Below are 27,425 nucleotides of genomic sequence, written 5' to 3' on the forward strand. Positions count from 1 at the left end.
GCATGCTCTTCAACCGATCGCTACCAGAACCTGCCCGCCCGTCCGGATGGTCCTGACTTAGAATATGTGGACATCTGCAAATACCTAGGTGTCTGGTTAGACTGTAAACTCTCCTTCCAGACTCACATTAAGCATCTCCAATCCAAAATTAAATCTAGAATCGTCTTCCTATTTCGCAACAAAACTTCCTTCACTCATGCTGCCAAACATACCCTTGTAAAACTGACTATCCTACTGATCCTTGACTTCGGCGATGTCATTTACAAAATAGCCTCCCAACACTCTACTCAGCAAATTGGATGCAGTCTATCACAGTGCCATCTGTTTTGTTACCAAAGCCCCATATACTACCCACCACTGCGACCTGTATGCTCTCGTTGGCTGGCTCTCGCTTCATATTCGTTGCCAAACCCACTGGCTCCTGGTCATTTATAAGTCTTTGCTAGGTAAAGCCCCACCTTATCTCAGCTCACTGGTCACCAGAGCAGCACCCACCTGTAGCATTCGCTCCAGCAGGTATATTTCACTGGTCACCCCCAAAGCCAATTCCTATTTTGGCTGCCTTTCCTTCTAGTTCTCTGCTGCCAATGACTGGAACGAATTGCAAAAATCACTGAAGCTGGAGACTCATAACTCCCTGACTAACTTTAAGCACCAGCTGTCAGAGCAGCTCACAGATCACTGCGCCTGTACATAGCCCATCTGTAAATTGCCCATCTAACTACCTCATCCCCATACTGTATTTATTTATTTGCAAATTCATCCTCTGCACATCTATCACTCCAGTGTTGAATTGCTAAATTGTAATTATTTCGCCACTATGGCCTATTTATTGCCTTGCCTCCCTTATATTACCTCATTTGCACACACTGTACATAGACTTTTTTTCTACTGTGTTGACTGTATTGACTGTATGTTTGTTTATTCCATGAGTAACTCTGTGTTGTTGTTTGTGTCGCACTGCTTTGCTTTATCTTGGCCAGGTTGCAGTTGTAAATGAGAACTTTTTCTCAACTAGCCTACCTGGTTAAATAAAGATGAAATTAAAAATCTACAAGCCTAATGGACTAAATTTTAGCTCATAAATGACTGAGTAAATTCGATTAGCCTATTTGCAGTTGAAATTATTAGATGTCTTAGTTTATTGTTTTTTATTGTTCCATCATAGTCTTGGCAGCAATCAAAGCTTTTTTTGCTATAGTCTTTAGCTAGCTAGGTTTGCAAATGTTAGCCTAGCTAGCTAGCATGAAGTGTAGGCAGTATAAAAAACATCTGTATAAACACCTCTGGCTTAATTTAGAGGAAAGACTGACGTATGTTTTTTACCAGAGAATTTCTTTTGATACACTGTAGCAAAGATTTGTATAATTAGCGCCTTGTTCTATCTGTGCCTGTACTGTACAGCAGCTGACATTACTGCAGTAGCAAAAAAACGGAAACCGGTAATCTCCCCGCAATTTAACCCCCCGCTGTGAGAGAGATACATTTCCACTGAAACGGTACACTCAACTTCAAAATAACATTTCATCATCTGGAGTGCTCGCTCTCATGCACCAACTTTCCTGACAAATGTCATCATCTTGGCAACATTGAACAAATGTTAGACCACTCCCCTCTCATATCTCTGCTGTGTGTCTCTCCCTCTTCTTCTGTCTCCCTCACTTTCCCCCTTTCTTTTGCATTGATCCTCCATATCGCCAGATGTTACAGCTTGTGTTGTCAATGGCTCGATTGGTCTGTGTAACCGTGTGTTGTCATTTATGTCAATGTGGTCTGTAAATGTTGATTTATTTTTAACTAGAGACAAATTTGTGAATAAGACCAATAAAGAGTATTCGGCTGAACTCTCTCACTTTGACAACTCCAGGTTCACCATAATAAAAATGTATTTCAATTGTCTGACTCTTAAGGATGTAATAAATTCAATTCGACGTCCTTGGGTCAGGGTCAAGGAGTAATGCCTACCTTGTTGGCACTAGGACCCAGCAAAAAATAATGACATGTGGGAAGCCATGTAAGTCAGTGCTGGAGAACTTGCAGCAGAGAAGGGAAAATGATTCAGAGAGGGAGGGAATGAAAGAGACCACAAACAAAGAACGGAGACAGGGAAAGAACACAGGGAGGAGGGAGCGAGATAAAGAGAGACAGAATGACTCTGGGCAGACAAGAGGAACAGGGCTGCAGCTGGAAAGAATGACAGCTCAAGATCAAGAGGCTGATAGAGTGAGAGTGAAGGAGGAGCCCACTAAGGAGGGAGGGAGGAGGAGGAGTCTTCAACAAGACGAAGATAAAAAAAAATGCTTTGGAGAGAGAAAGATCTACAAACAGAACCCGTCCAAACACAGCCATTACACTGGAGCAGCGTGTTGAGCGCAAGGAATATGGATTGAAGTCAAGACAAGTTGGAAATCTATCTGGGAACAGGACACCCTAATTAAACCGACAACCAAAGGAACAACTGCTATTGCGAAGAGAGGGAGAGAAAGACAGACAGTGAGAGAGAGCAAGAGAAGAGAGAGTACAGGGCAGTGAACGAGTAAGGGAAAAAGAGTGGCTAGACAGAGGAGGGCAAAAGAAGAGAATTAATACCACCCACTGTGCCAATACCACACACAGAGTAAAATTGTTACGCACATACACACATTCAAAGACAGAAAACCTGCCTGTGCCACACACACAGTATTTATGTCTCACACATTGGCTATACCACACACACCGAATTTCTCAAACAAGTTTGCATGCAACATATGCAGTAAGTATTCGACACGCTGAAATCAAAACGTTTATATCAACAGAAACGGAGAGAAACAAAGAAGATAAAGAGGCATGGAGAGACATTAAATCGTCATATGGGTTGGTATTACTACGCACAGAGTGACATAGACAGACAAAACGCAACATAGTGGCATCACGGGGCCTCCACAGGAGCAGGAACTCTTCGAAAACTAACCTGAGGAACTATACTGCCAACTTAACCCCCCAAAATAATTACCACAGAACTGAAGGCCGGTGATTCTTCTAAACTTTGACTACAATCCTATTACCATTAACCAGCAGCAAACCAGAGCAACTGTATTGAGGATCTATCATCTCCGTAGTATGGGTGCCTAAGACAGGCGAGCTGAAGAGCTGTGTCCCTGGAAGGAGCACCACCAGCCCTCCAGCCCTTCCCCACCATGCTGCCCTATACGGCCCAAGGCAGGGGCACCTTGAGCAGGGTACGAGGGCTCCTGCTGCTGCCCCTCCTAATGGTGCTGCTGGTGACTTTTTGTGCTGCACAGAGCGAAAAGAGTCAGGAGAACCAGGGAGAGAATAACACTGGCAGTACGGAGAGCCCGGTACGTCTCTATTTTCACACACACCGTTAGCAATACGTCTCTCACATGTACACACATAATCGCACATGAACAGTTAAACATGTTTTTTTTTCTCTCCAAATGGCAGTATGTGTCTGACTTGATGAATGACTGTTATGATGGGTATAAGGTTGTGAGTCATATATAATTGCGGTGGTAAATATTATGATATTGCTGTTCAGTGTGAGGACCAAGTGGTTACAGTCCGTAAGGTTTAAGGGGATATTTTTCAACATTCATGGTAGTAGTAACTCATTGTAATTGCAGGAGACTGTCTCCTCAGATGTGGCCATCGTCAGTCCTCGTAACTCCTGGCTCGTCTTCAGACACAACTCCAACAAAGGAGAGAACAAGAAGACCAAGCCCCCAAAGAGGGCATCTAAGGTGAGTAGATATACAAATGGAAATCCACACAGTAGGCTAATACAAGCCTAGCTAACACAGGTACAAGCTAGCTAACACAGGTACATTCACATTCTGGCTTATATAAGTACTGAACAAAAACAGAAACACAACATGCAAAGATTTTACTGAGTTACAGTTCATATAAGGAAATCGGTCAATTGAAATAAATGAATTAGGCCCTAATCTATGGATTTCACATGACTGGGCAGCGGCGCAGCTATGGGTGCCAATCAGAATTAGTTTTTCCCCACAAAATACTTTATTAAAGACAGAAAAACTCCTTAGTTTCATCAGCTGTTCGGGTGGCTGGTCTCAAACGATCCCGCAGGTGAAGAAGCCAGATGTGTAATCTCGCCAGCCCTTGACCTCCACGTGTTCTGCGGTTGTGAGGACATACTGCCAAATTCTCTAAAATGACGTTGGAGGAGGCTTATGGTAGAGAAATAAACATGAAATTCTCTGGCAACAGCTCTGGTGGACATTCCTGCAGTCAGCATGCCAATTGCACACTCCCTCTAAACTTGAAGTCTGTGGCATCGTGTTGTGTGACAAAAGTGCACATTTTAGTTATTGTCCCCAGCACAAGGTGCACCTGTGGAATGATCATGCTGTTTAATCAGCTTCTTGATATGCCACACCTGTGGATGGATTATCGTGCCAAAAAAGAAATGCTCACAAACGGGGATGTAAACGTTTTTTGTGGGTATGGAACATTTATTTTATTTCAGTTCCTGAAACATGGGTGCAACACTTTACATGTTGCGTTTATATTTTTGTTCAGTATATATACAGTGCCTTCAGAAAGTATTCATACCCCTTGACTTATTCAACATTTTGTTGTGTTACAGCCTGAATTCAAAATGGATAAAATCTTTTTTTCACCAATTTACATGCAATACCGCATAATGACAAAGTGAAAACATGTTTTTAGAAATGTTTTAAAAAATCCATTAAAAATGAAATACAGAAATATAAAATGTACATAAGTATTCACACCCCTGAGTCAATACATGTTAGGATCCCCTTTGGCAGTGATTATAGCAGTCTTTCTGGGTAAGTCACTAAGAGCTTTGCACAACTGGATTGTACAATATTTGCCCATTATTATTTTTACAATACTTCAAGCTCTGTCAAGTTGGTTGTTGATCATTGCTAGACAGCCATTTTCAGCCATAGATTTTCAAGCCGATTTAAGTCAAAACTGTAACTATGCCACTCAGGAACATTTATAAGCAACTTTAGTGTATATTTGGCCTTGTGTTTTAGGTTGCTGTCCTGCTGAAAGGTGCTTTTTTTTCTCCCAGTGTCTGTTGTAAAGCAGACTGAACCAGGTTTTCCTTTAGGATTCAGCCTGTGCTTAGCTTTATTCTTTTAATCCTAAAAAACTCCCTAGTCCTTGCTGATGACCATGCTTTAAAATATGAAGAGTTGTACTCAGTGATATGTTGTGTTGGATTTTCCCCAAAAATAAAGCTTTGTATTCAGGACATAAAGTTAATTTCTTGGCTACATCTTCTACAGTTTTACTTTCATGCCTTATTGCAAACAAGATGCATGTTCTGGAATATTTTTATTCTGTACAGGCTTCCTTCTTTTCACTCTGTCATTTAGGTTAGTATTGTGGATTAATTACAATGTTGCTGATCCATCCTCAGTTTTCTCATATCACCAATAAAATCTGTAGCTGCCTCCCATCGAGAATAACTGTAACCAATCAGTTTTAGATGTAGAAGCCCTTAGATATTCCCGTTTGTCTGAACTATTTGAGGACTGATCATCGAGGACTGGTTTCAATTGTTTTTTTGTCTCTGTCTGTAGCATGGTCTACCGGGCCCCCCCGGACCACCAGGCCCTCAAGGGCCACCTGGCCCCCCCGCCCCCCTGTTACCTCAGCAGGAAGAGCTGATGCAGGAGTTCCAGCTACGACTGAGAGGTACGTAAGAACAGACCAATGGCTGACTCTGAAATTAAGGGACAGACCTGGATGTCAACCAGTTATTGGTCTCCACTAGGCTACGACATAGTGTCAAGTGTATCCTAAGGTTCAAATTTTGTTCAATCATGGCCTGGGGTGGTCTAGCGGTTACAGGCCTATCGTGTCGATTCTGGCCCTTCTGGCACAAAGAACTGAAAGATTGGCTTGATATATTTACACATTTCAGTCCAGGGATATTTTGATCTTGATAATAAATTAGCATGCCAGACACTTTGGGATAACATAAATAGGGAACAATGATAACAATAGGCCACACCAACATGAGTTTCCATTCATACAAAATGTTGGGTAAATTTCCACAGTAGGTTTGCTGTGGTAAACAATTAAATACTTTGTTTCTATTGTATGGAATGCTTGTCAAATAGATACATCACCATTAGTCTGTTCAAAAAGGTCTCAGTTGTTCCAATTACACTACCAACCAGAGGATTAACATATCTTAAAAGACTTTGGTTGCAAGCAGGACTACGGTAATACTGATATAATATAGGAAGCGGTAATGAGGTGACCAATAATGGTGACAGTTGAGATCAGCTGTGCGGGGGAAATTAGAGCGTATTGATGGTTTATTGAGACATCAGATGGCGATAATCTAGAGCAATCGGTGGTTGCAATAGGCCCCATATTTGATTATATTCCAATTGGCTACATTCTGTAGGCTACACGTTAGCCTATTAATCGTCACATAATTGTGACAATGGTGCTAGTACGAACTCGGACACAGGCGCAGAGAAACACAGCAGGCAGATGTAAAGGGTACATCCAGAATATTTAATTAAGGTCTTCATAGCAAAACAACAAAGCAAGGGCACACGAGAACACTGAACAAAACATAAGACCTGAGCAACTGGCCCAGTCCACAGAGGAACCTAAATAGTCATCCAGCAGGTGATCCCAATAAGCCCAATCAGGGTCACCTGGATACCAGATGTAACCCAAGGGTGCTCTCCAGTGGCAACCTCAGGTAGTACACTTAAGGGAGAAAACCTGACCTGTAACAGGACCCCCCTACCCTCTCAAGGAATGGCTCCTGACATTCCACCAGGGGTAGCTGAGCGTCGACGGAAGTCCTGAATTAATACGGGGTACAAAATGTCCCGGGCCGGAACCAAGGAACGTTCCTCATGCTCGTAACCCTCCCGAGTCCCTCGCCGGAACTGACGACTGGAGAGGATGCATCACACCATGTAGGCTGGCTGTCCTGCTATCATGCGAGGCGGAGGTGGAGGCCGAGTGGCCAGAACCAGAGGACTGAACACCACGGGCGGCGATGACGGTTGGACTGTTGTTGAACCCGAGCTGAGGACCTCAGGAGCACTGACCAAGCCCTCTTCCAGGTCCAGAACGAGAGGTGAGGCGTTGAGCTGACGGAACCATCACTTCAATCTCCTGATCTGGAAACAGGGGGGCTGGCATCCGTACAACACCTGGAATGATGACAGGCCAGAACACTGGAAAGTGTTGTGTGCATACTCCACCCAGGGAAGGTGCTGACTCCCAAGTGGCAGGGTTGGGGGACACACAGCACCGTAAGGTGGTCTCCAGATCCTAGTTCACCCGCTCAGTTTGACCATTGGACTGAGGGTGATAACCTGAGGACTGGCTGATGACCCCAGAAGAGTACAAAATTCCCTCCAAAATCTGGATGCAAACAGGGGGCCCCGGTCGGAGACTATGTCCAGAGGAAGACTGTGAAGGCGGAAAACTAGCTGAGCAGTCTCACGGGCAGATGGGAGTTCAGTCAGCGGAATGAAATGTGCCGCCTTGGAAAAGCAGTCCACAACGACCAGAATGACCGTGTGTCCCTCTGAGCATGGAAGGCCCGTGATGAAATCCATAGAGAGATGGAACCATGGTTGAGAATGTGTTGGCAGCAGATGAAGAAACCCCAGAGGCTACTGACGAGGAGTCTTGTTCCGGGCGCATGTCGGACAGGCAGCCACAAAGGTCCGAGTGTCCGCCTTCACTGAGGGCCACCAAAACCTCCTTCTCAAAAACTCCAGCGTTCGCTGCCCTCCCAGATGAGAGGTGGGATGCGACCAGTGAGCCCACTGAAGAACCTTGGACCGTGTCCCAAGAGGAACAAAAAGTATGTTAGGTGGACAGCTGTCTGGAACTGCCTCCCTACCTTTTGCCTCCCTCACTACAGTCTCTATACCCCAGGACCCCCGGCACGGGGATGAGCTACCTTGCGATGATGGGTTCAAACGGCCGATCCTCACTGGAGCTGGGGAACTGGCAAGAAAGGGCAACCGGCTTCACTTTCTTAGACCCCGGAAGGTAAGATAATGTGCATCTAAACCGAGTGAAGAAGAGAGCCCAACGAGCCTTTCAGGGGTTAAAGCATTTAGCCTCCTGGATGTAGGCCAGGTTCTTGTGGTCAGTCCAAACCGTAAAGGGATGTTTCGAGCCCTCCAACCAGTGCCGCCTCTCCTCCAAAGCCAGTTTGACTGCAAGAAGCTCTTGATTGCCGACATCATAGTTACTCTCCTCTGGAGTGAGAAGCCTGGAGAAGAAGGCACAGGGATGAAGCTTTAGGTCTTTCACCGAGCGCTGAGACAGAACCGCCCCCACGCCAACGTCAGAGGCATACACCTCTATCACGAAGGGAAGAGAAGGATCCGCATGAACAAGAATGGTTGCAGAAGAAAACCGACGTTTCAGGTCCTGGAACGCCTTCTCTGCAGCAAGGGTCCAGCATACATGCCCAGCCGAGCCCTTGGTGAGCGTTGTCAATGGCGCTGTCACAGCACTAAAGTTTCTCACAAATGTGCGGTAGAAATGAGCAAAACCCAAAAAACGCTGAACTTGCTTGACTGGTTTGCGGCCAGTTGACCATCGCTCTTACCTTTTGGGAGTCCATCAGTATACAGCCCTGAAACATGATATACCCCAGTAAGGAGATCTGAGGAACGTGAAACTCACACTTTTCGGGCTTCACAAACAAGTGATGAGCGAGGAGTCTTTGGAGAACCTGGCGGACATGTTGGACATGTTCAACCATGGACTTGGAGAAGATGGGGACATCATCCAGGTACACAAACACAAACTGGTGAAGGATGTCGTGCAGCACATCATTTACCAGGGCCTGGAAAACGTCTGGAGCATTAGTAAGTCCAAACGTCATGACCCGGTACTCATAATGTCCATTAGGAGTGTTGTACGCTGTCTGATGCACAGCAGCTTGTACGCGTTCCGTAAATACAATAGCTTCCTGGTGTCTCTCAAAATCTGATGACATAAGGGGAAGGGGGTAACGGTTCTTGATGGTAATGTTATTTAAATCCGGTAATCAATACAGGGACGTAATCCCACATCCTTCTTCCCAACAAAGAAAAACCAGCACCTGCAGGTGAAGTGAATAAAATCGAATAAAATCAGCCGCCAGCACGTCCTCAATATAATCGCTCGTGGCTGCAGTCTCTGGACCTGAGAGACAATACAGCCCTCCTCTCGGAGGAGTGGTACCGGACAGGAGGTTGATGGCACAATCATAGGGTCTGTGAGGAGGTAGTTTGCTGGCCTTTTGTTTGCTGAAGACCTGCCCCAAATCCCAGTAATCCCGAGGTACGCGGGAACGGTCAGTCTTGTCATTCCCAGCCAGAGGAACAGGAGCGGAGGTCTCCAGACGAGCAGAGCTGGAATGGTGTGGACAGAGATGCTGGCAGGTGAACTGGCATGAAGGATTCCATCCCAGAACTCTTCCTGAAGGCCAGTCAATTGTAGGATTATGGGTGGAAAGCCATGGATGTCCAAGAACCAGGGGAAGCTCAGGAGAGTCCACCAGATGTAACTGGATAAGATCCACATGGTCATGCAGAACTCGTAGCTGAATAGGCATGGTGAGTTGCTTCACCTTCCCAGACCCTAGGGGTTGACCATCCAGCACAGTGACTGACAATGGAGTGTCCAGCTTAGTGAGTGGCAGCCTCTGTGGGCAAGCTAATGTGCGATCCAGAAAACAGCCGGTAGCCCCACAGTCTATGAAAGCGGGAATGTCCAACTGTCCATTGTCCTACCGCAGGTTGGCCGGAAGCAAGGTGTGTACCGTATCGGCCGCAGGAGACTATCTGACTCTCCAGAGTGGAAAGTCTGGTGCCTCCACAATTGCATCGGCTCCTCTGAAGGATATGATGGAGAACCATTGCCGAATTGAGAACCCTGATAGGGTATAGGATAAGCAAGCTCAGCATATGGCAGTGGAACAAATGAAGAGTCGACTTCCTTAGTGGGGCCCGAAACACTGGAACCAACTCAGAACCCCTCTGTCCTCTCATGACGACGTTCCCGAAGCTGGTTGTCAATCCAGATCGCCAGAACGATAAGCTCCTCAGGGTTGTCCCGGGAAGCCAGTTCGTCCTTGAGAACCTCTCTGAGTCCGTTCAGAAAGACTGAGTGAAGTGCCTCTGCATTCCAACCTCTCTCAGCTGCGAGCGTCCGAAAGTCAATGGTGTGATCAGCTATGCTCCGGCTGCCCTGCCGAAGCATAATGAGTCTGAGCAGCGTTCCAGCCACTGATGGGATGATCAAAAACCCTCATCTCCTGGGGGAAGCTTTGCCATTTGAAACTGTTCCTAGGCCGTCTTATTTTCAATGACGGCCTAGGAACAGTTCGTTAACTGCCTGTTCAGGGGCAGAACGACAGCTTTGTACCTTGTCAGCTCGGGGATTCAAATTTGCAACCTTTCAGTTACTAGTCCACAGCTCTAACCACTAGAATACCCTTGTTTGACAATAGTCTAACAAGCATTAAGAGTACTATGGATTCTGAAGACACATAGGCGGGTCTTTTTAAATTATTTTGTTTTAAGCCTTCCCTAAAACATAGTCCTAGTGCTCTTCAATCCACATCACGGAAGTTCAGCTTTATCTTGTGATTTAAATTTAAAGGCAATGTTCCACTTTAGCGGAGACTGCATTCACGGTAAACACTCGATATGTTGGCTCAATCGGAAATTACCTTTACATTTCTATTACGGAATCTGTAACGCTCCAGCTTTACAGTGTCACGCCTGCCCCCGCTCCCCCTCCCTGCGCTCGAGGTTGCCAGCCTACCCGTCATCATACACACCTGTTATCATCATTACATGCAGCTGTGCTCATTGGACTCACCTGGACTACCTCTCTTTGTTGACTGCCCCTGCATATATATTTGCTCCTATGTGATGTTCCCTGTAGTAGCATTGTTTGTTGTGTCGTGTTTATGTCCAGACGCTGCCCCTGTTCTGTTGCATGTCCATCTGTATTAAATGGTTCACTCCCTGTACTTGCTATTCATCTCCTGCATTGGGCCTTACATAATGCTACTACCATTACAAGAAGCATCAGGAAGTTTTTGGTGGTTTTGTTTTGTTGGTGATGTCGGACCTGGGGGCTGGTGCCGATGGAACCGGGGGTGTCGAAGCTGGCTCGTTGGGCTGTCATGCCCTAGCTGGCTCGAGAGGTTTTCTTGCCCCGGTTGGTTCGGCAGGTTCACATCCCACATCATGCTTCAGACGGCTTGTTGGGCTCCTATGCCTCAGCCGGCCCATGAGTTTTCTTGTTTTGTTGGTGACGTCTGGCTTGGATTCTGCCGCCGATGGAATGGGGGGGGCCTAAGCTGACTCGTCGGGCTGTCACGCCCTAGCTGGCTCGAGAGGTTTCCTTGCCTCGGTTGGCTCGGTAGGTTCCTATCCCACCTCATGCTTCAGCCGGCCCATAGGGCTTCTACGCCGCAGCGGGTCAGAGTGCTGCTAACAGCTTAGATTCATCCACTGTCTGATTGCCTCAGACTGGGCTCAAACCAGTGATCCTCTGCTTCGCAACACACCTGACCACCGTCCTTGACAATGTTCCAAACGGGGTTGAGCAACTTAAAAGGTACCTCCTGGATGGCTCCATCAGCGACATGTCAAGCTAGCTGTCGCGTGAGCTTATGGTACATTCTTAACTCTGTTGCACAAGTTCTCGGACTCCATACTGGCATACAGCTCCACGCAATGCATTCTCTTATAGTAAAGTGTGGCTTGGAAATAAGATTACATTTCATAGGCAAACCCTTAATCAGCATTATGATGTCATCAGTTTTACTTTGGAAGAATAATGTTACATAGTTAAAATTAAGTGAAGAGCATGTTAGCATTGCTAGGTTTCTACGACGATAGTTGCTAGATAATGGCGGCATAGATATACTTTAGGCATATGGCTGATGCAGTGGAGGCTCCTCAGAGGAGGAAGGGGAGGACCAGCCTATTCAGTGAATTTTTTTGGGGGGGGGAAACATTCAAAAAGTTATCGTTTTTAGATAAAGCTCTGCTAAATACAAAATATATTCACGTCACCTTATTTGGTTAAAACACACTGTTTTGCAATGAAGGTCTACAATAGCCTCAACATCGCAGCTGAAAACTGTATGCTGAAAACATGTCATTTTTGACTAAAACACAACCAATATTCATTAAATATAAATACTGAACTTGTTTTTGCATGGATTAGCATGGATTAGCTTTTAACAGCTAGGACCACTATTTTATGCTTAACAGACCGGTTGAAGCCTGCTTGACAGATTTGCTAATCTGCTCGTCATCAAGCGAGCGAAGTTAGTCCCATGAGTTTTCCAATGGAGCCCTCTTTATCCACAGTAATACATGTACAGTTCCAGTGCTCTGGGAGCTGTATCTACTACGCTTTGTTTCGGGACAAACTGGATCACTCAGAGTTCCAATGTGGCAATTGTTTGCTTGCCGAGATTTATAGGCTGTAGGTGGCTTCCTTGATCACACAGGTCGCCAGCTTACGTAAGAAACTGGAGCAAATGCAGAGTGGAATGTTTACCTTTTCTACACCGGTGGCTCGGCGGCTTTCACTCTTGTTGGATACATCTCCACCTTATCGTTTGTTGTTATCATACTGGCCGGTGTTGCCTGGAGTTGATTCACCAGGGGAGCCATCTCATGCCTTTCCTCCCCCATCTGATAGCGGAGTCGATGGAGCACAGCAAGAGGAACATGGCAATCAACGATGGTCGCATGTCACAAGCTGTGGAAGCCGAAGACAGCGGCCTCTCGCAAAGCAGTCTACACTCCCAACAAGAGGCCCAAAGCGGATACAAACAACAAATAGTTCCGCCGTACTGGAGCCTGATCTTCCTGCACCTGTGTCTGCGGCTCAGTGTTCCTACGATTTCTAAGTCGATCTTGGTAACCTGCTATGGATCGACCGGGGCTTCTCCATCTGTCGGAAGCCTGCACCAGGCGCCAGGAGCAATGTGCTCAGGTTATCCTGCCTCTCACCTGTCCATAAAGGGTTCTCCAAATCCTGTGAAGCGTGGGAGCCGTCAGATTTTCTTGTCCTTCTCACCAGCCATGATTTTGGGCAGCTCTCGGTGCAAAAACAATGTCCTATCCAGGAGTGTGAGTAATTAACATTACTTACCAGTTCCCGAATGTACTACGTCAGGACATGGAAATTGATTCTATCGTAGTCCATGTGGGTTTGAATGACATTATGAAGTGCAGCTCTGAACAGTTGAAACTGGATTTACAAAAGCTGATTAGTGTCTCTGCTAAACACTAACAAAAGACCCATCATATCTGGCCCTGTGCCCTCTCTGAATTGTGGCATTGAGCAGGATTCTTTCTCTTCACAACTGGCTACGTGATTATTGCAGCTCAATGAGTGTAACGTTTGTTGACAATTTTGATACCTTTTGGAAACAAAACGTGTTTTATAAGGAAGATGGGATCCATCCAAATCATTTGTGTACCTGGATCCTTTCACAGCATTATAAGGCTACATTGAGACAATGACTTATCAATGACCCAAGCCCAGCTCAGTAAATCCCTACAATTGTGACACAGAGTTGTCATAATGCTTCAGCAAATGTACATTATACCAGGAGCCTTGGCAGACACAATGTAAGTAACCTAATTTATGTACCTCTTACTGCTCTGAATTCCTCTGCTGATCCTACAGCTATTGTATGCAGTAATCATGTGCCTATGAACCAGATTTATACTGTTAGCACTGTGGCGGTTTGCCCTAGTAGGAAGTCCACTATGTGCAATTCACCCCGCACTAACATAACATGAGCATATCTACTTCTACTACTTCTACGTATGTATGTTAGTGCAGGGTGAGCTGCACATAGTGGACTTCCTACTAGGGCAAACCACCACAGTGCTAACAGTATAACTCTGGTTCATAGGCACATGATTACGCACCCATTAAGAAAAGGATTGTAAAAGCTGTTAAATCCCCGTGGATTGATGAGGAATTGAAAAATTGTATGTTTGAGATGGATGAGGCAAAATGAGAAATCATGTGACTAAACTGTATAAAAAGAAGACACTACACTATGAAACAAAGATAAATTACATAAAGAATAATAGTTAAAATTTTGGAGCACCTTAAATAAAATGTTGGGAAAAAAGGCTAACTCATCTCCATCATTCATTGAATCAGATGGCTAATTCACCGACTGATATACCAACTACTTTAGTCGTTAGCAAGAGTAGCACATTTAGGCATGACATGCCAGCAACAAACACTGACACTACACATCCAAGTATATCTGACCGAATAAAGAAAAATCATTGTTGTCTGTCAACAATGACAAGCCACCGGGGTCTGACAACTTGGATGAAAAATTACTGAGGATAATAGTGGACGATATTGCCACTCCTATTTGCCACATCTTCAATTTAAGCCTACTAGAAAGTATGTGCCCCCAGGCCTGTAGGGAAACAAAAGTCATTCCTCTACCTAACAATAGCAAAGCCCCCTTTACTGGCTCAAATAGCCAACCAATCAGCCTGTTATCAACCCTTGGTGAACTTTTGGAAAAAATAGTGTTTGCCTAGATAAAATGTTATTTTACAGTAAACAAATTGCACGCTTTTAGGGAAGGACATTCAATAAGCACAGCACTTACACAAATGACTGGCTGAGAGAAATGGATGATTGTGGGGAATGTTTTGTTTGACTTTAGTGCGGCTTTTGACATGATCGATAATAGTCTTTTGCTGGAAAAACTTGTGTTTATGGCTTTACACTCCCTGCTATATTGTGGATTAAGAATTACCTGTCTAACAGAACACAGAGGGTGTTCTTAAATGGAACCCTCTCCAACATAATCTAGGTAGAATCAGGAAGTCCCCAGGGCAGCGGTCTAGGCCTCTAACTTTTTTCAATCTTTACTAACGACATGTGTAGTTAGTGTGTCTATGTATGCGGATGATTCAACACTGTACACGTCAGCTACTACAGCGACTGATATGACTTCTACACTTAACAAAGAGTTGCAGTTAGTTCAGAGTCGGTGGAAAGGAATGAATTAGTCCTAAATATTTCTAAAAATAAAAGCATTGTATTTGGGACAAATCACTAAACCTCAACTTGTAATACATAATGGGGAAATTGAGCAAGATGCGGTGACAAAACTGCTTGGAGAAATCCTGGATTGTAAACTGTCATGGTCAAAACATTTGATGCAGTAGTAGCTAAAATGGGGAGAAGTCTGTCTATAATAAAGCGCTGTTTTGCCTTCTTAACAGGATTATCAAAATCAAATCAAATCAAATTGTATTTGTCACATACACATGGTTAGCAGATGTTAATGCGAGTGTAGCGAAATGCTTGTGCTTCTAGTTCCGACAATGCAGTAATAACGAACAAGTAATCTAACTAACAATTCCAAAAAAACTACTGTCTTATACAGTGTAAGGGGATAAGGAATATGTACATAAGGATATATGAATGAGTGATGGTACAGAGCAGCATAGGCAAGATACAGTAGATGATATCGAGTACAGTATAACATATGAGATGAGTATGTAAACAAAGTGGCATAGTTAAAGTGGCTAGTGATACATGTATTACATAAGGATGCAGTCGATATAGGTATCTCATATAGATATGAGATGAATAATGTAGGGTAAGTAACATTATATAAGGTAGCATTGTTTAAAGTGGCTAGTGATATATTTACATCATTTCCCATCAATTCCCATTATTAAAGTGGCTGGAGTTGAGTCAGTGTCATTGACAGTGTGTTGGCAGCAGCCACTCAATGTTAGTGGTGGCTGTTTAACAGTCTGATGGCCTTGAGATAGAAGCTGTTTTTCAGTCTCTCGGTCCCAGCTTTGATGCACCTGTACTGACCTCGCCTTCTGGATGACAGCGGGGTGAACAGGCAGTGGCTCGGGTGGTTGATGTCCTTGATGACCTTTATGGCCTTCCTGTAGCATCGGGTGGTGTAGGTGTCCTGGAGGGCAGGTAGTTTGCCCCCGGTGATGCGTTGTGCAGACCTCACTACCCTCTGGAGAGCCTTGCGGTTGAGGGCGGTGCAGTTGCCATACCAGGCGGTGATACAGCCCGCCAGGATGCTCTCGATTGTGCATCTGTAGAAGTTTGTGAGTGCTTTTGGTGACAAGCCAAATTTCTTCAGCCTGATGAGGTTGAAGAGGCGCTGCTGCGCCTTCTTCACGATGCTGTCTGTGTGAGTGGACCAATTAAGTTTGTCTGTGATGTGTATGCCAAGGAACTTAAAACTTGCTACCCTCTCCACTACTGTTCCATCGATGTGGATAGGGGGGTGTTCCCTCTGCTGTTTCCTGAAGTCCACAATCATCTCCTTAGTTTTGTTGACGTTGAGTGTGAGGTTATTTTCCTGACACCACACTCCGAGGGCCCTCACCTCCTCCCTGTAGGCCGTCTCGTCGTTGTTGGTAATCAAGCCTACCACTGTTGTGTTGTCTGCAAACTTGATGATTGAGTTGGAGGCGTGCGTGGCCACGCAGTCGTGGGTAAACAGGGAGTACAGGAGAGGGCTCAGAACGCACCCTTGTGGGGCCCCAGTGTTGAGGATCAGCGGGGAGGAGATGTTGTTGCCTACCCTCACCACCTGGGGGCGGCCAGTCAGGAAGTCCAGTACCCAGTTGCACAGGGCGGGGTCGAGACCCAGGGTCTCGAGCTTGATGACGAGCTTGGAGGGTACTATGGTGTTGAATGCCGAGCTGTAGTCGATGAACAGCATTCTCACATAGGTATTCCTCTTGCCCAGATGGGTTAGGGCAGTGTGCAGTGTGGTTGAGATTGCATCGTCTGTGGACCTATTTGGGCGGTAAGCAAATTGGAGTGGGTCTAGGGTGTCAGGTAGGGTGGAGGTGATATGGTCCTTGACTAGTCTCTCAAAGCACTTCATGATGACGGATGTGAGTGCTACGGGGCGGTAGTCGTTTAGCTCAGTTACCTTAGCTTTCTTGGGAACAGGAACAATGGTGGCCCTCTTGAAGCATGTGGGAACAGCAGACTGGTATAGGGATTGATTGAATATGTCCGTAAACACACCGGCCAGCTGGTCTGCGCATGCTCTGAGGGCGCGGCTGGGGATGCCGTCTGGGCCTGCAGCTTTGCGATGGTTAACACGTTTAAATGTCTTACTCACCTCGGCTGCAGTGAAGGAGAGACCGCATGTTTTCGTTGCAGGCCGTGTCAGTGGCACAGTATTGTCCTCAAAGCGGGCAAAAAAGTTATTTAGTCTGCCTGGGAGCAAGACATCCTGGTCCGTGACTGGGCTGGATTTCTTCCTGTAGTCCGTGATTGACTGTAGACCCTGCCACATGCCTCTTGTGTCTGAGCCGTTGAATTGAGATTCTACTTTGTCTCTGTACTGGCGCTTAGCTTGTTTGATAGCCTTGCGGAGGGAATAGCTGCACTGTTTGTATTCGGTCATGTTACCAGACACCTTGCCCTGATTAAAAGCAGTGGTTCGCGCTTTCAGTTTCACACGAATGCTGCCATCAATCCACGGTTTCTGGTTAGGGAATGTTTTAATCGTTGCTATGGGAACGACATCTTCAACGCACGTTCTAATGAACTCGCACACCGAATCAGCGTATTCGTCAATGTTGTTATCTGACGCAATACGAAACATCTCCCAGTCCACGTGATGGAAGCAGTCTTGGAGTGTGGAGTCAGCTTGGTCGGACCAGCGTTGGACAGACCTCAGCGTGGGAGCCTCTTGTTTTAGTTTCTGTCTGTAGGCAGGGATCAACAAAATGGAGTCGTGGTCAGCTTTTCCGAAAGGGGGGCGGGGCAGGTTACAGGCGGGTCACTACTTCACAGGTGAGCCGTTTGAATGTAAACTTTTTTGAATCACAATGCATTTTTTGGTAGAAATACCTTCTCGAACATGTGAACATTCATGTGCCTTAATAACAAACTTGTATGCCATCTGTAAATACAAATAAAATAGTTAAATCACAAGTCTAGTTGTCTGGTTTAGCCACATAAAAAGACACCAACCTTCCCACTAGCCATGGTTGGCTGAGTAATGAGTGGGCTGGACATGCCGAGAGATGAGTTTGGATTGGTCTGCCACACTTCTGTCTATTTAAGCTGGTCAGTAGGTAATTCTGTCTAACACAGCTTTCTTATGTATCATGTATTAAAACTGCTTTAGAGTTGCTCTCGACTTTCTGGAGGTTCGAGTTTTGAAATCAGTGGAATTCGAGTATGATAGCTAAGGAGATGGAGAAAACACCTATCTCCGGATTACATCTTCAAACTAAGGGCAACCATGGCATCCGACAGGAGACACGTCCATCCATGAATGAAGTAAGTTAGTCTACCTAGTTACATTTTCAGATATTACGGGTTTCTAATTTTAACAGAAAGAGCCATTTTCTTGGCTAGCTATATCCTAATTTTAGCTAGCTAACATTCAACCTGGTTGGTTAGCTACATGCAGATTCATGCAGTGTAGTAACGTCATGAGTTGTGATTATGGTTCACTGTTTACCATTGCTAACGTTAGCTGGCTGGCTCGCTAGCTAATGTTACATGTATGACCTTATTATTTGTATCTGAGAGCCATTTTCTTAGCTAGCTATTGCCTAATGTTAGCTAGCTAACATCGAACCTAGTTGGTTAGCTACCTGCAGATTCATGCAGGGTAGTAACGTCATGAGTTAGGATCATGGTTCATTGTTTACCTAGCTATCTAACATTAGCTGGCTGGCTTGCTAGCTAACGTTACGTGTATGACCTTAATATTCGTATCTCAGAGCCATTTTCTTAGCTAGTTATTGCCTAATGTTAGCTAGCTAACATTGAACCTGGTTGGTCAGCTACCTGCAGATTCAAGCTGGGTAGTAACTTCATGAGATGTGATTATGGCTCATTGTTTACCTAGCTAGCTACATGTCTTAACAACAGACCCCACTACGCAAGTAACAATTTGGGGTGCGTTCATAAATTCAGTCTGGCCATCTACTCCAATTTCAGAGCACTCTCGTCTGAGTGTGCCAGTCTGGCGGCTCATGACAGACGGGAGACTCTGGCGGCTCATGACAGACGGGAGACTCTGGCGGCTCATGACAGACGGGAGACTCTGGCGGCTCATGACAGACGGGAGACTCTGGCGGCTCATGACAGACGGGAGACTCTGGCGGCTCATGACAGACGGGAGACTCTGGCGGCTCATGACAGACGGGAGACTCTGGCGGCTCATGACAGACGGGAGACTCTGGCGGCTCATGACAGACGGGCAGCTCAGGCGACGCTGGGTAGACGAGCAGCTCAGGCGACGCTGGAGAGGAGGAAGGCTCTGACAGCGCTGGACAGGCGAGGCGCACTGCAGGCCTGGTACGTGGTGTCGGCACTGGTGGTACTGGGCCAAGGACACGCACAGGAAGCCTGGTGCGGGGAAATGCCACCGGAGGGCTGGTGCGTGGAGGTAGTACTGTATATACCGGACCGTGCAGGCGCACTGGAGCTCTTGAGTACCGAGCCTGCCCAACCTTACCTGGTTGAATGCTCCCGGTCGCCCTGCCAGTGCGGGGAGGTGGAATAGCCCGCACTGGGCTGTGCAAGCGAACCGGCGACACCATGCGTAAGGCTGGTGCCATGTACGCCGGCCAATGGAGATGCACTGAGACCAGATGCGTAGAGCCGGCTTCATGACACCTGAATCGATGCCCACTCTAGCCCGGCCGATACGAGGAGCTGGTATGTACCGCACCGGGCTATGCACCCGCACTGGGGACACCGTGCGCTCCACAGCATAACACGGTGCCTGCCCGGTCTCTCTCGCCCCCAGGTAAGCACAGGAAGTTGCCGCAGGTCTCCTACCTGGCTTCGCCGTGCCTCCCTCCAAGACGTTTTTGGGGCTGAGTCTCGGGCTTCCTTGCCAGCCGTGTTCCCTCGTGTCGCCGGCTCCTCTCTCCGGCTGCCTCTGCTCTCCTAGCTGCCTCCACCTGTTCCCATGGGAGGCGATCCTTTCCCGCCAGCATCATCTAGAGAAGCACCATGGTGTAGCCGGAGGACATTTTGCAACTAAGGCGTATTTTTCTCCGCTAATAGAGGAGTAACAAAGGCCTAGTTCACACATTTTTTTATAGACTGGGTTGTAGCAACATCATGAAGGGTATAGGGCAAATTAAAATATTTGAACTGTGTGAATGGAATATGAATGACAGTCATCCAACATTTTTTTATAGAAATAAGGCCATGCTAATACATAAAAAGATAGTCCTCCCTAATCATAAATGGCACCATCTTCCACTGATCTGAGGACATCATAATGATGACAAGGAGGTACCTATTAATTATTTGTCTAGCCGTTTAAAACTAGTGAACACCAAAGTTGGGAGTCAGTGGCCACTGAGAACGTTCATAACAATGGAGTGACTCGACCATGAAATCCATAAAAAGGTATCAATTTGATATTGAAGAAAAACCACACCCGACTCTAAAGCAGAACCCACAGTGCTAGTTGTTTGAATCAGAGATCACAATTGTTTATTTTTTGCAACAGGATTATTGAATTATGACATATCTTGGTTATCAAATGCAGCCAGAGCTTGAAAACTGTCATCTGATATGGGGGGAAAAATAGCCCTAACCCTAAGATACTACAATTGCTGAAAACAATATACGGAATACATACTCTGCGGTGCATGCAGTATATTCACACTACAAACACAGTATAACTCAGTACATGCTGCATAACAATGCACAGCCACTACATTTTATGTATTGGTTACAGTTGGTCTTTCTAAACAATGTGGGTGAATGTAGGCTATAAAATGCTTGGGAGGCTGTTTGTCTGATTGTGGGCTGGTCTGATCCCTTAATAGAGGTAATTTTCCGGAACGTGGATGTGACTTGGCTGGGCCGTAAAATTCCTCAGATTCCTCCAGACTCGCTAGTGTGTCTTTGTTACTTTGTGTGTGTGCTCGTGCGTGAGTACGTGTGTATGAGGTATGTGCGTATGTTTCCAGTTGGCATTTGTGTGTTTGTAATAACTGTCCGTGTGTGGAATGAGAGTTGGCAGGCTGCCATGTGAGTAGACACGGGTCTGTTTGTGCTCTCCGGGAACTGCAGGCTGTTCTCACAGCCCTCTAAAACATAAAGACTTCTATTCACACAGCCGAGCAGGGTGGCGCCGTACATATACTCTTGCAGACACGCTACAGACACAAGCACTCAAACTAAAACATACTCTTTAACACTTAAACTCACACACAAACTGCTGATATTCAAACAAATATATATTCACACCACTGGTGTACCACACACCCCCACAGACCTTCTGGAGGTCGCCCCCCCCTCCAGGTAGCATATGAACAGGCCTTAAATATTTACAATTACAGGAAATGTGCTTTAAAACTGCAACATTTTCTCTCAGCCTCATGGCAAAATGTATAGAATAGCAAGAGATTATGCTGAGCGATTAACCGAAATGTCAGTTATTTGTCCGTTTTTAAACAACTAATTGACAGACATTGATAGTTCAATTATTTTAATTCCATTTCATTCAGTTATTTTCTGTGAGCTCAATGCACACATTTCACTACAGTTTCTCTAGAGATAAACCAGATCATGCCTGAACAGTTGGGAGTTGTAGTATCCAACAGACCAATGTTCTACATAGTTTAGTGCACAACATGTGATAATTAATTACAATAGCCATAATCCATTGTGCAGCTACTTGTCCGGTCTGTTTCTTTTATGCCTGCTACGTAAGGGACCGAAGAATGCGTAATCAAGAGGGGATGCATAGAAAGCAGTTTCTTTGAGGTATCTCTACCTGAAAATACATCATCTAAGTGATTGATAGTTGGTATTGAGCAGTCATTAAAAGTATGCCTTATTTACTTTGAAGAACTACTAAAATAGAGATATTGTCAGACAGCATAGGCAACATCTCTTTAGAGATGAGATGGAATCAAATAATAAAGTCATCAAATAAAACAAATCTAATATACAAAATAATTGTTTTATTAAAGTAAAGTAATATGAATAACTGATGGTTAATAAGTGATAAGCAGTCATGGGCATTCACTACCATCATGGGACTTGTATTAATTGTTTTATTCTGTGTTACAGCATTCAACTCACATAATGCATAATGCAAATATATATATATATATATATATATATATATATTAATCGAAAGATTAGCTATATAAAAATGTGTAGAATTGCAGAAAATGTGCTTTACAAAAGCACCATTTTCTCTCAGCCTGATGGCAAAATGTGTAGAATAGCATGAAACTGCACATTCTTCTCTTTGCCCCATAGTTTAGGCTAAAGGGGGGTGGGGCTCATGAAACTGCAGTATGCCACTGATTTGCACACATCCACACAGATCAATCTGAAATATATTTATATTAGGCAGGCCCACGGCACTCTCAGATTCTTAATTCAAAAAGCAATGTAAGACAGCACCTCTCACACACCACAACTCAAACATATATTCTTTAAGAATATGAACAAACACAAAAACAATTCCGTCTTTCACTTCAGAACCTTTTTGATTATTCTGACACTTACTCCCTCAATCCACATGAATCTCACTCATCTCCCCTCTTGCCATTACAGAAAACAGTACCAACATAATCTAAATGTATTTTTCAAATACTTTGACAATGCATCCTTTCCTTCTTTCCTTCCTTGAAGGTGTTCACCTATCCAGCCATTGATCTGCCTTGGCTGGGTAGGTGAAAGCCATGAACAGTCTCTGTGTGCGTCTCAAATAGCACCCTATTCCCTATATAGTGCACTAATGAACTGAGGGGAATCTGTCTCTGTCTCTCTTGAAAAGAAAGAAATAGGTCAACTGATCACAGGAACTCTCTCCCTCTACCTCAGAGATGGCTGGTGGACCCTGTCTGCTCTGTGAGCGACCTCCCCGTGTGGCCACCGCCTTCCACTGCCGCCTGCACCACCCCCTCACCGTGCCACGCCGCAGTCTGCTAGAGCTGCAGCCATTCAGCAGTGTGAGTGAATCGCTCACACACACACACACACACACACACTCAAACACGCATAAATATGCCAACGCAGGCACACACTCACAAGCACACATGCATATGGTTACAGACACAACTCACTGGAGCCCCAGGCCTTCAACTGTATGAGTAGACACACGCTACAATAAACTCATGCACGTGCACACACATGCACAGTAATATTACATCATCAGATATTAGAACACCTTCTATCCCATAAAAGCATGGGAAAAAATTGCCAAATACGACCAAGGTTAAATGGTTTAAATTTTAGTTAAGGCAGTATCACTTGACCATTGACCTTTGTCTCCCTGTTTCACCCCTCCAGGTCTCAGACACTGAGCAGAGCCTCCAGAGGGGCCAGGGCTTCAACTCTAGCAGTGGCCGCTACACGGCTCCCGTCTCCGGGTTCTACCAACTCACCGCCAGCCTTCTCATAGGTGAGACTTCCACACCGGCCCATACCAAAGTGATAAATTATGGTGGTGAGGGGGTTTACAGTACATTGGGGCTGAATTGATTCCCATAACACAAAAAGAGGGAGCAAGAGGAAGAGGTTCGAGAGGGAGGAGGACAAATAGATAGAAAACAGAGATATAACGAGGGGTAGAAAAGTGGTTAGATGAGGAAATTAGGAAGATAGGAGCTGGGGAGTGGCTAGGGAGTAAGAGAGGGGGATGGATAGACGGAGTGAGGAGACTATCAAGGAAAGAAGAAAAACGATGGGAAACCATACAAAAGAAATCTCCACAACAGATCAAATACAAATCAACATTACAATAACTCCATAGCAATGTACAGTATATATTTTTCTCTAAGTAGCTTTTCCCTCATAACCTAGAAATACATCAGACCTTATTTTTTGCCTGCAAGAGGCCAAGTAAAGAAGTGACGATGGCAGCAAGGCAAAAAACGGTTTGAATGTTTTGGGTGTGTCATTGGCTTACACCAATCAGAAGTGGCCTAGGCACTGCCCTGGCCAATCAGTGTCAGATGTTGAGAAGATAAGGCCTGGCCAGTTCTGAGGAACAGGGGTGGGGTCTTTCTTCAGAAAGTCCACCCAAAGGGAAACCACCCCATACCACCACTGCAATGTGTATGCATCTGTCAGTGGCCATTTTAGCAAATCTTGGTGAAGGGAAAAAAGAAAAAAAGAAGTGGGATGCATGCCAGCAAAACAACTACACATAAAAACATAGCTGATATGGCAGACTTGCTTAAACAAATGTGGTTTCTAGTGACAATTGAGATGTACAAACTATCACATAATCCGTAACTTCGATGAAGACATTCATGAGCAATCGATGACGGACGTAGTTAATATAACTGTTTGTTCAGCACTTTTGAAATGTACAGCGACAGAATTCAGAACATGGGTCTGTTCTTACAGTGTACTCCCTGTACACGACAGAACCGTAGGATAACTAAATGGGGCGTATAAACAGACAATGGAAGCTCTTACAATATTCAATGATTACATTTCTCTAAAACAGGTTATAGGCTATTTGTGCACCACCAAGTTAGAACAGTAGGCAAAATTAAGAGGTGAAAATAGAACAGAATTATTAGGGTGAGGCACATTGAATGCCGCTTGGGTCTTTGCGTGTCAAAAAGAAATGCACATCATATAACACTATTTGACGCCAAGCACCACAAGCCAAGCCCCACAACTACTATCAGTAGCACTGTCAAATCTGTACAAAAAAAAGTTGCCAAACAAGCACACACTGGGCCACGAGCGATGTGTTTACAATACCGCGTTGGTGAAAATACACCAAATGATTAGGGTGAGGCACATGGGCTACTAACAGCTTACTACACAACATACACTAAGTATTACTTTCTTAGCTACAGTATACATTTCTCCCTTGCGTATTACATCATTTATGCAACAGCATTACAATACATTTTTGGACTCAACTTGTGAAGGTGGCGCAGCGGTCCTAAGTTGGCATATTTTGTCATCAAACGTGTCATCAATGTCTGGCATTGAATAGCAGGCTAACCTTAGTGGTTTCTTTGCAACGCTTGCAATTAGCCACTGATTCCTTCCAAACGACTCATTGTTGAATTTGCGATTTCAAACTTGTTGTGTAATCTTTATGTACAATGGCCGATGAGGACCGATACGTTTTATCTATAATTTCTCTTCATATGACAAGGATTTGCCAGTCAATTGTAAATAAAAAATATTTGAGCTCTGACCTTAGAATTGGGGATGACGTACTGTCCCATGAGTGACCGAAAACTGAGCCAATCATGACAGAAAACTGAGCCAATCAGACGCAACGCTCTGTATTTTCTGCTGGCTCGCCCCACCACCACAGAAAGCCCTCGGCTAGGCTGAGACACTTGCATTTACCCTGACACACCTGCCTTACTCAAAAAAGCAAAAAAAGAGACCATGTGTGTATGCAACTTTATTAACTCAATTACATTGTTTTTTACATTGTTTGCAAACTGATTGGTGACACGTATTCTTGCCAAAATAAGAAGCAAAACAGGCAGGCCCCACCTGCCCTGAATGATGGGTTGCCACTGACCTGTGTGTGTGTGTGTGTGTGTGTGTGTGTGTGTGTGTGTGTGTGTGTGTGTGTGTGTGTGTGTGTGTGTGTGTGTGTGTGTGTGTGTGTGTGTGTTCTCAGAGCCCAATGAGAGGTCACAAGCCAGGATGAAGGATAGTGTGAAGGCTTCCATCTGCATTGAGTCCCTATGCCAGAGCAATGTGTGAGTACTAGTACGCACACACTCTCACACACACACACACAAACACACACACACACACAAACAGAGATGTATTCAATCATTGCCAGTTGTTCCTGCCTGTTTTTCCTGAGATATGCCTCTGAATGTTCCAGGTCTCTGGATTCGGTGACAGGGGTGGGTAGTTCAGGAGTCTTCAGCATCTTACTGACAGGAACCCTTTACATACAGGTAATATACTCTCTCACACACACACAGGGTATTATTACACGTTCACACAAACACAGTATTGAGTTAAACATGTATATGGCCACCCATTCACAACAATCTGATATCTGCACACACTCCTATCAACACTCTCATCTCCAGATAAAGACATATACTTTGACAATTATGTGCAATTACCTTGTTTGCGAGGAATGATACTGGCAGTCAGAGTGATAGATGAGCATAAACACTGCTCTTGGTGAAAGGATTGAGAGTAGAGTGCGGAGTGACTGATGGTCTTTACCCTTTATGTTCTGGCTTGCAGGCGGGGGAGTATGTGTCCATTTTCGTCGACAACGGAACAGGCTCAGCACTCACAGTCCTCCAGGATACTTTGTTTTCCGGGATACTCCTGGGAGTGTGAACACAGTAAAACAAATGATACACACACACACCCATAGACTGAAATGAACAAACATATTAAACCACGTACAGTACCAGTCAGAAGTTTGGACCCACCTAATCATTCAATGGTTTTTCCTTCTTTTTTTATATTTTCTACATTGTAGAATAATAGTGAAGACATCAAAACTATAAAATAGCACGCATGGAATCATGTAGTAACCAAAAAAGTGTTAAAACAAATTAAAATGTATTTTATATTTGAGATTGTTCAAAGTAGCCACGCTTTGCCTTGATGACAGCTTTGCACACCCTTGGCATTCTCTAAAACAGCTTCATGAGGAAGTCACCAGGAATGCATTTCAATTAACAGGTGTGCCTTGTTAAAAGTTAATTTGTGGGATTTATTTCCTTCTTAATGCGTTTGAGCCAATCATTTGAGCCAATCAATCTGGATGGAAAATTACTGAGGATAATAGCAGACAATATTGCCACTCCTATTTGCCACATCTTCAATGTAAGCCTACTAGAATAGTAAAGCCCCCTTTACTGGCTCAAATAGCTGACCAATCAGCCTGTTACCAACCCTTAGTAAACTAATGGAAAAAATGGTGTTTGACCAGATACAATGCCATTTCACAGTAAACAAATTGACAACAGAATTTCAGCATGCTTATAGGGAACGACACTCAGCAAGCACAGCACTTACAAACAGGACTGATGATTGGCTGAGAGAAATTGATGATAAAATGATTGTGGGGGCTGTCCTGTTAGACATGCAGCTGCTGGAAAAACGTGTGTTATGGCTTTACACCCCCTGCTATAATGTGGATAAAGAGTTACTTGTCTAACAGAACACAGAGGGTGTCCTTTAATGGAAGCCTATCAAATATAATCCAATCAGAATCAGGAATTCCCCAGGGTAGCTGTTTAGGCCTCTTGCTCTTTTTGATTTTTTACTAACGACATGCCACTGACTTTGAGTAAAGACAGAGTGCCTATGTATGCGTATGACTCAACACTATACATGTCAGCTACTACAGCAACTGAAATGACTGCAACGCTCAACAAAGACTGCAG

At 44.9% G+C, this 27,425-nt stretch overlaps 1 protein-coding gene across 1 annotated transcript; it reads left to right on the forward strand.

The window, feature by feature from the left end:
• Nucleotides 1-2,062: 2,062 nt before the first annotated feature.
• On the forward strand, nt 2,063-26,447 carry si:ch1073-184j22.1 (erythroferrone). The gene is made up of 8 exons (XM_020467413.2): nt 2,063-3,338; nt 3,624-3,740; nt 5,580-5,694; nt 22,894-23,021; nt 23,362-23,473; nt 25,679-25,760; nt 25,892-25,967; nt 26,269-26,447. Exons 1-8 carry the CDS (start codon nt 3,177-3,179, stop codon nt 26,365-26,367), a joined length of 891 nt encoding a protein of 296 aa, XP_020323002.1. The 5' UTR covers nt 2,063-3,176; the 3' UTR covers nt 26,368-26,447.
• The last annotated feature ends 978 nt before the right edge of the window (nt 26,448-27,425 follow it).

The sequence above is a fragment of the Oncorhynchus kisutch genome, linkage group LG30 (assembly GCF_002021735.2).
Source record: "Oncorhynchus kisutch isolate 150728-3 linkage group LG30, Okis_V2, whole genome shotgun sequence".
In the NCBI taxonomy this organism is placed as follows: domain Eukaryota; kingdom Metazoa; phylum Chordata; class Actinopteri; order Salmoniformes; family Salmonidae; genus Oncorhynchus; species Oncorhynchus kisutch.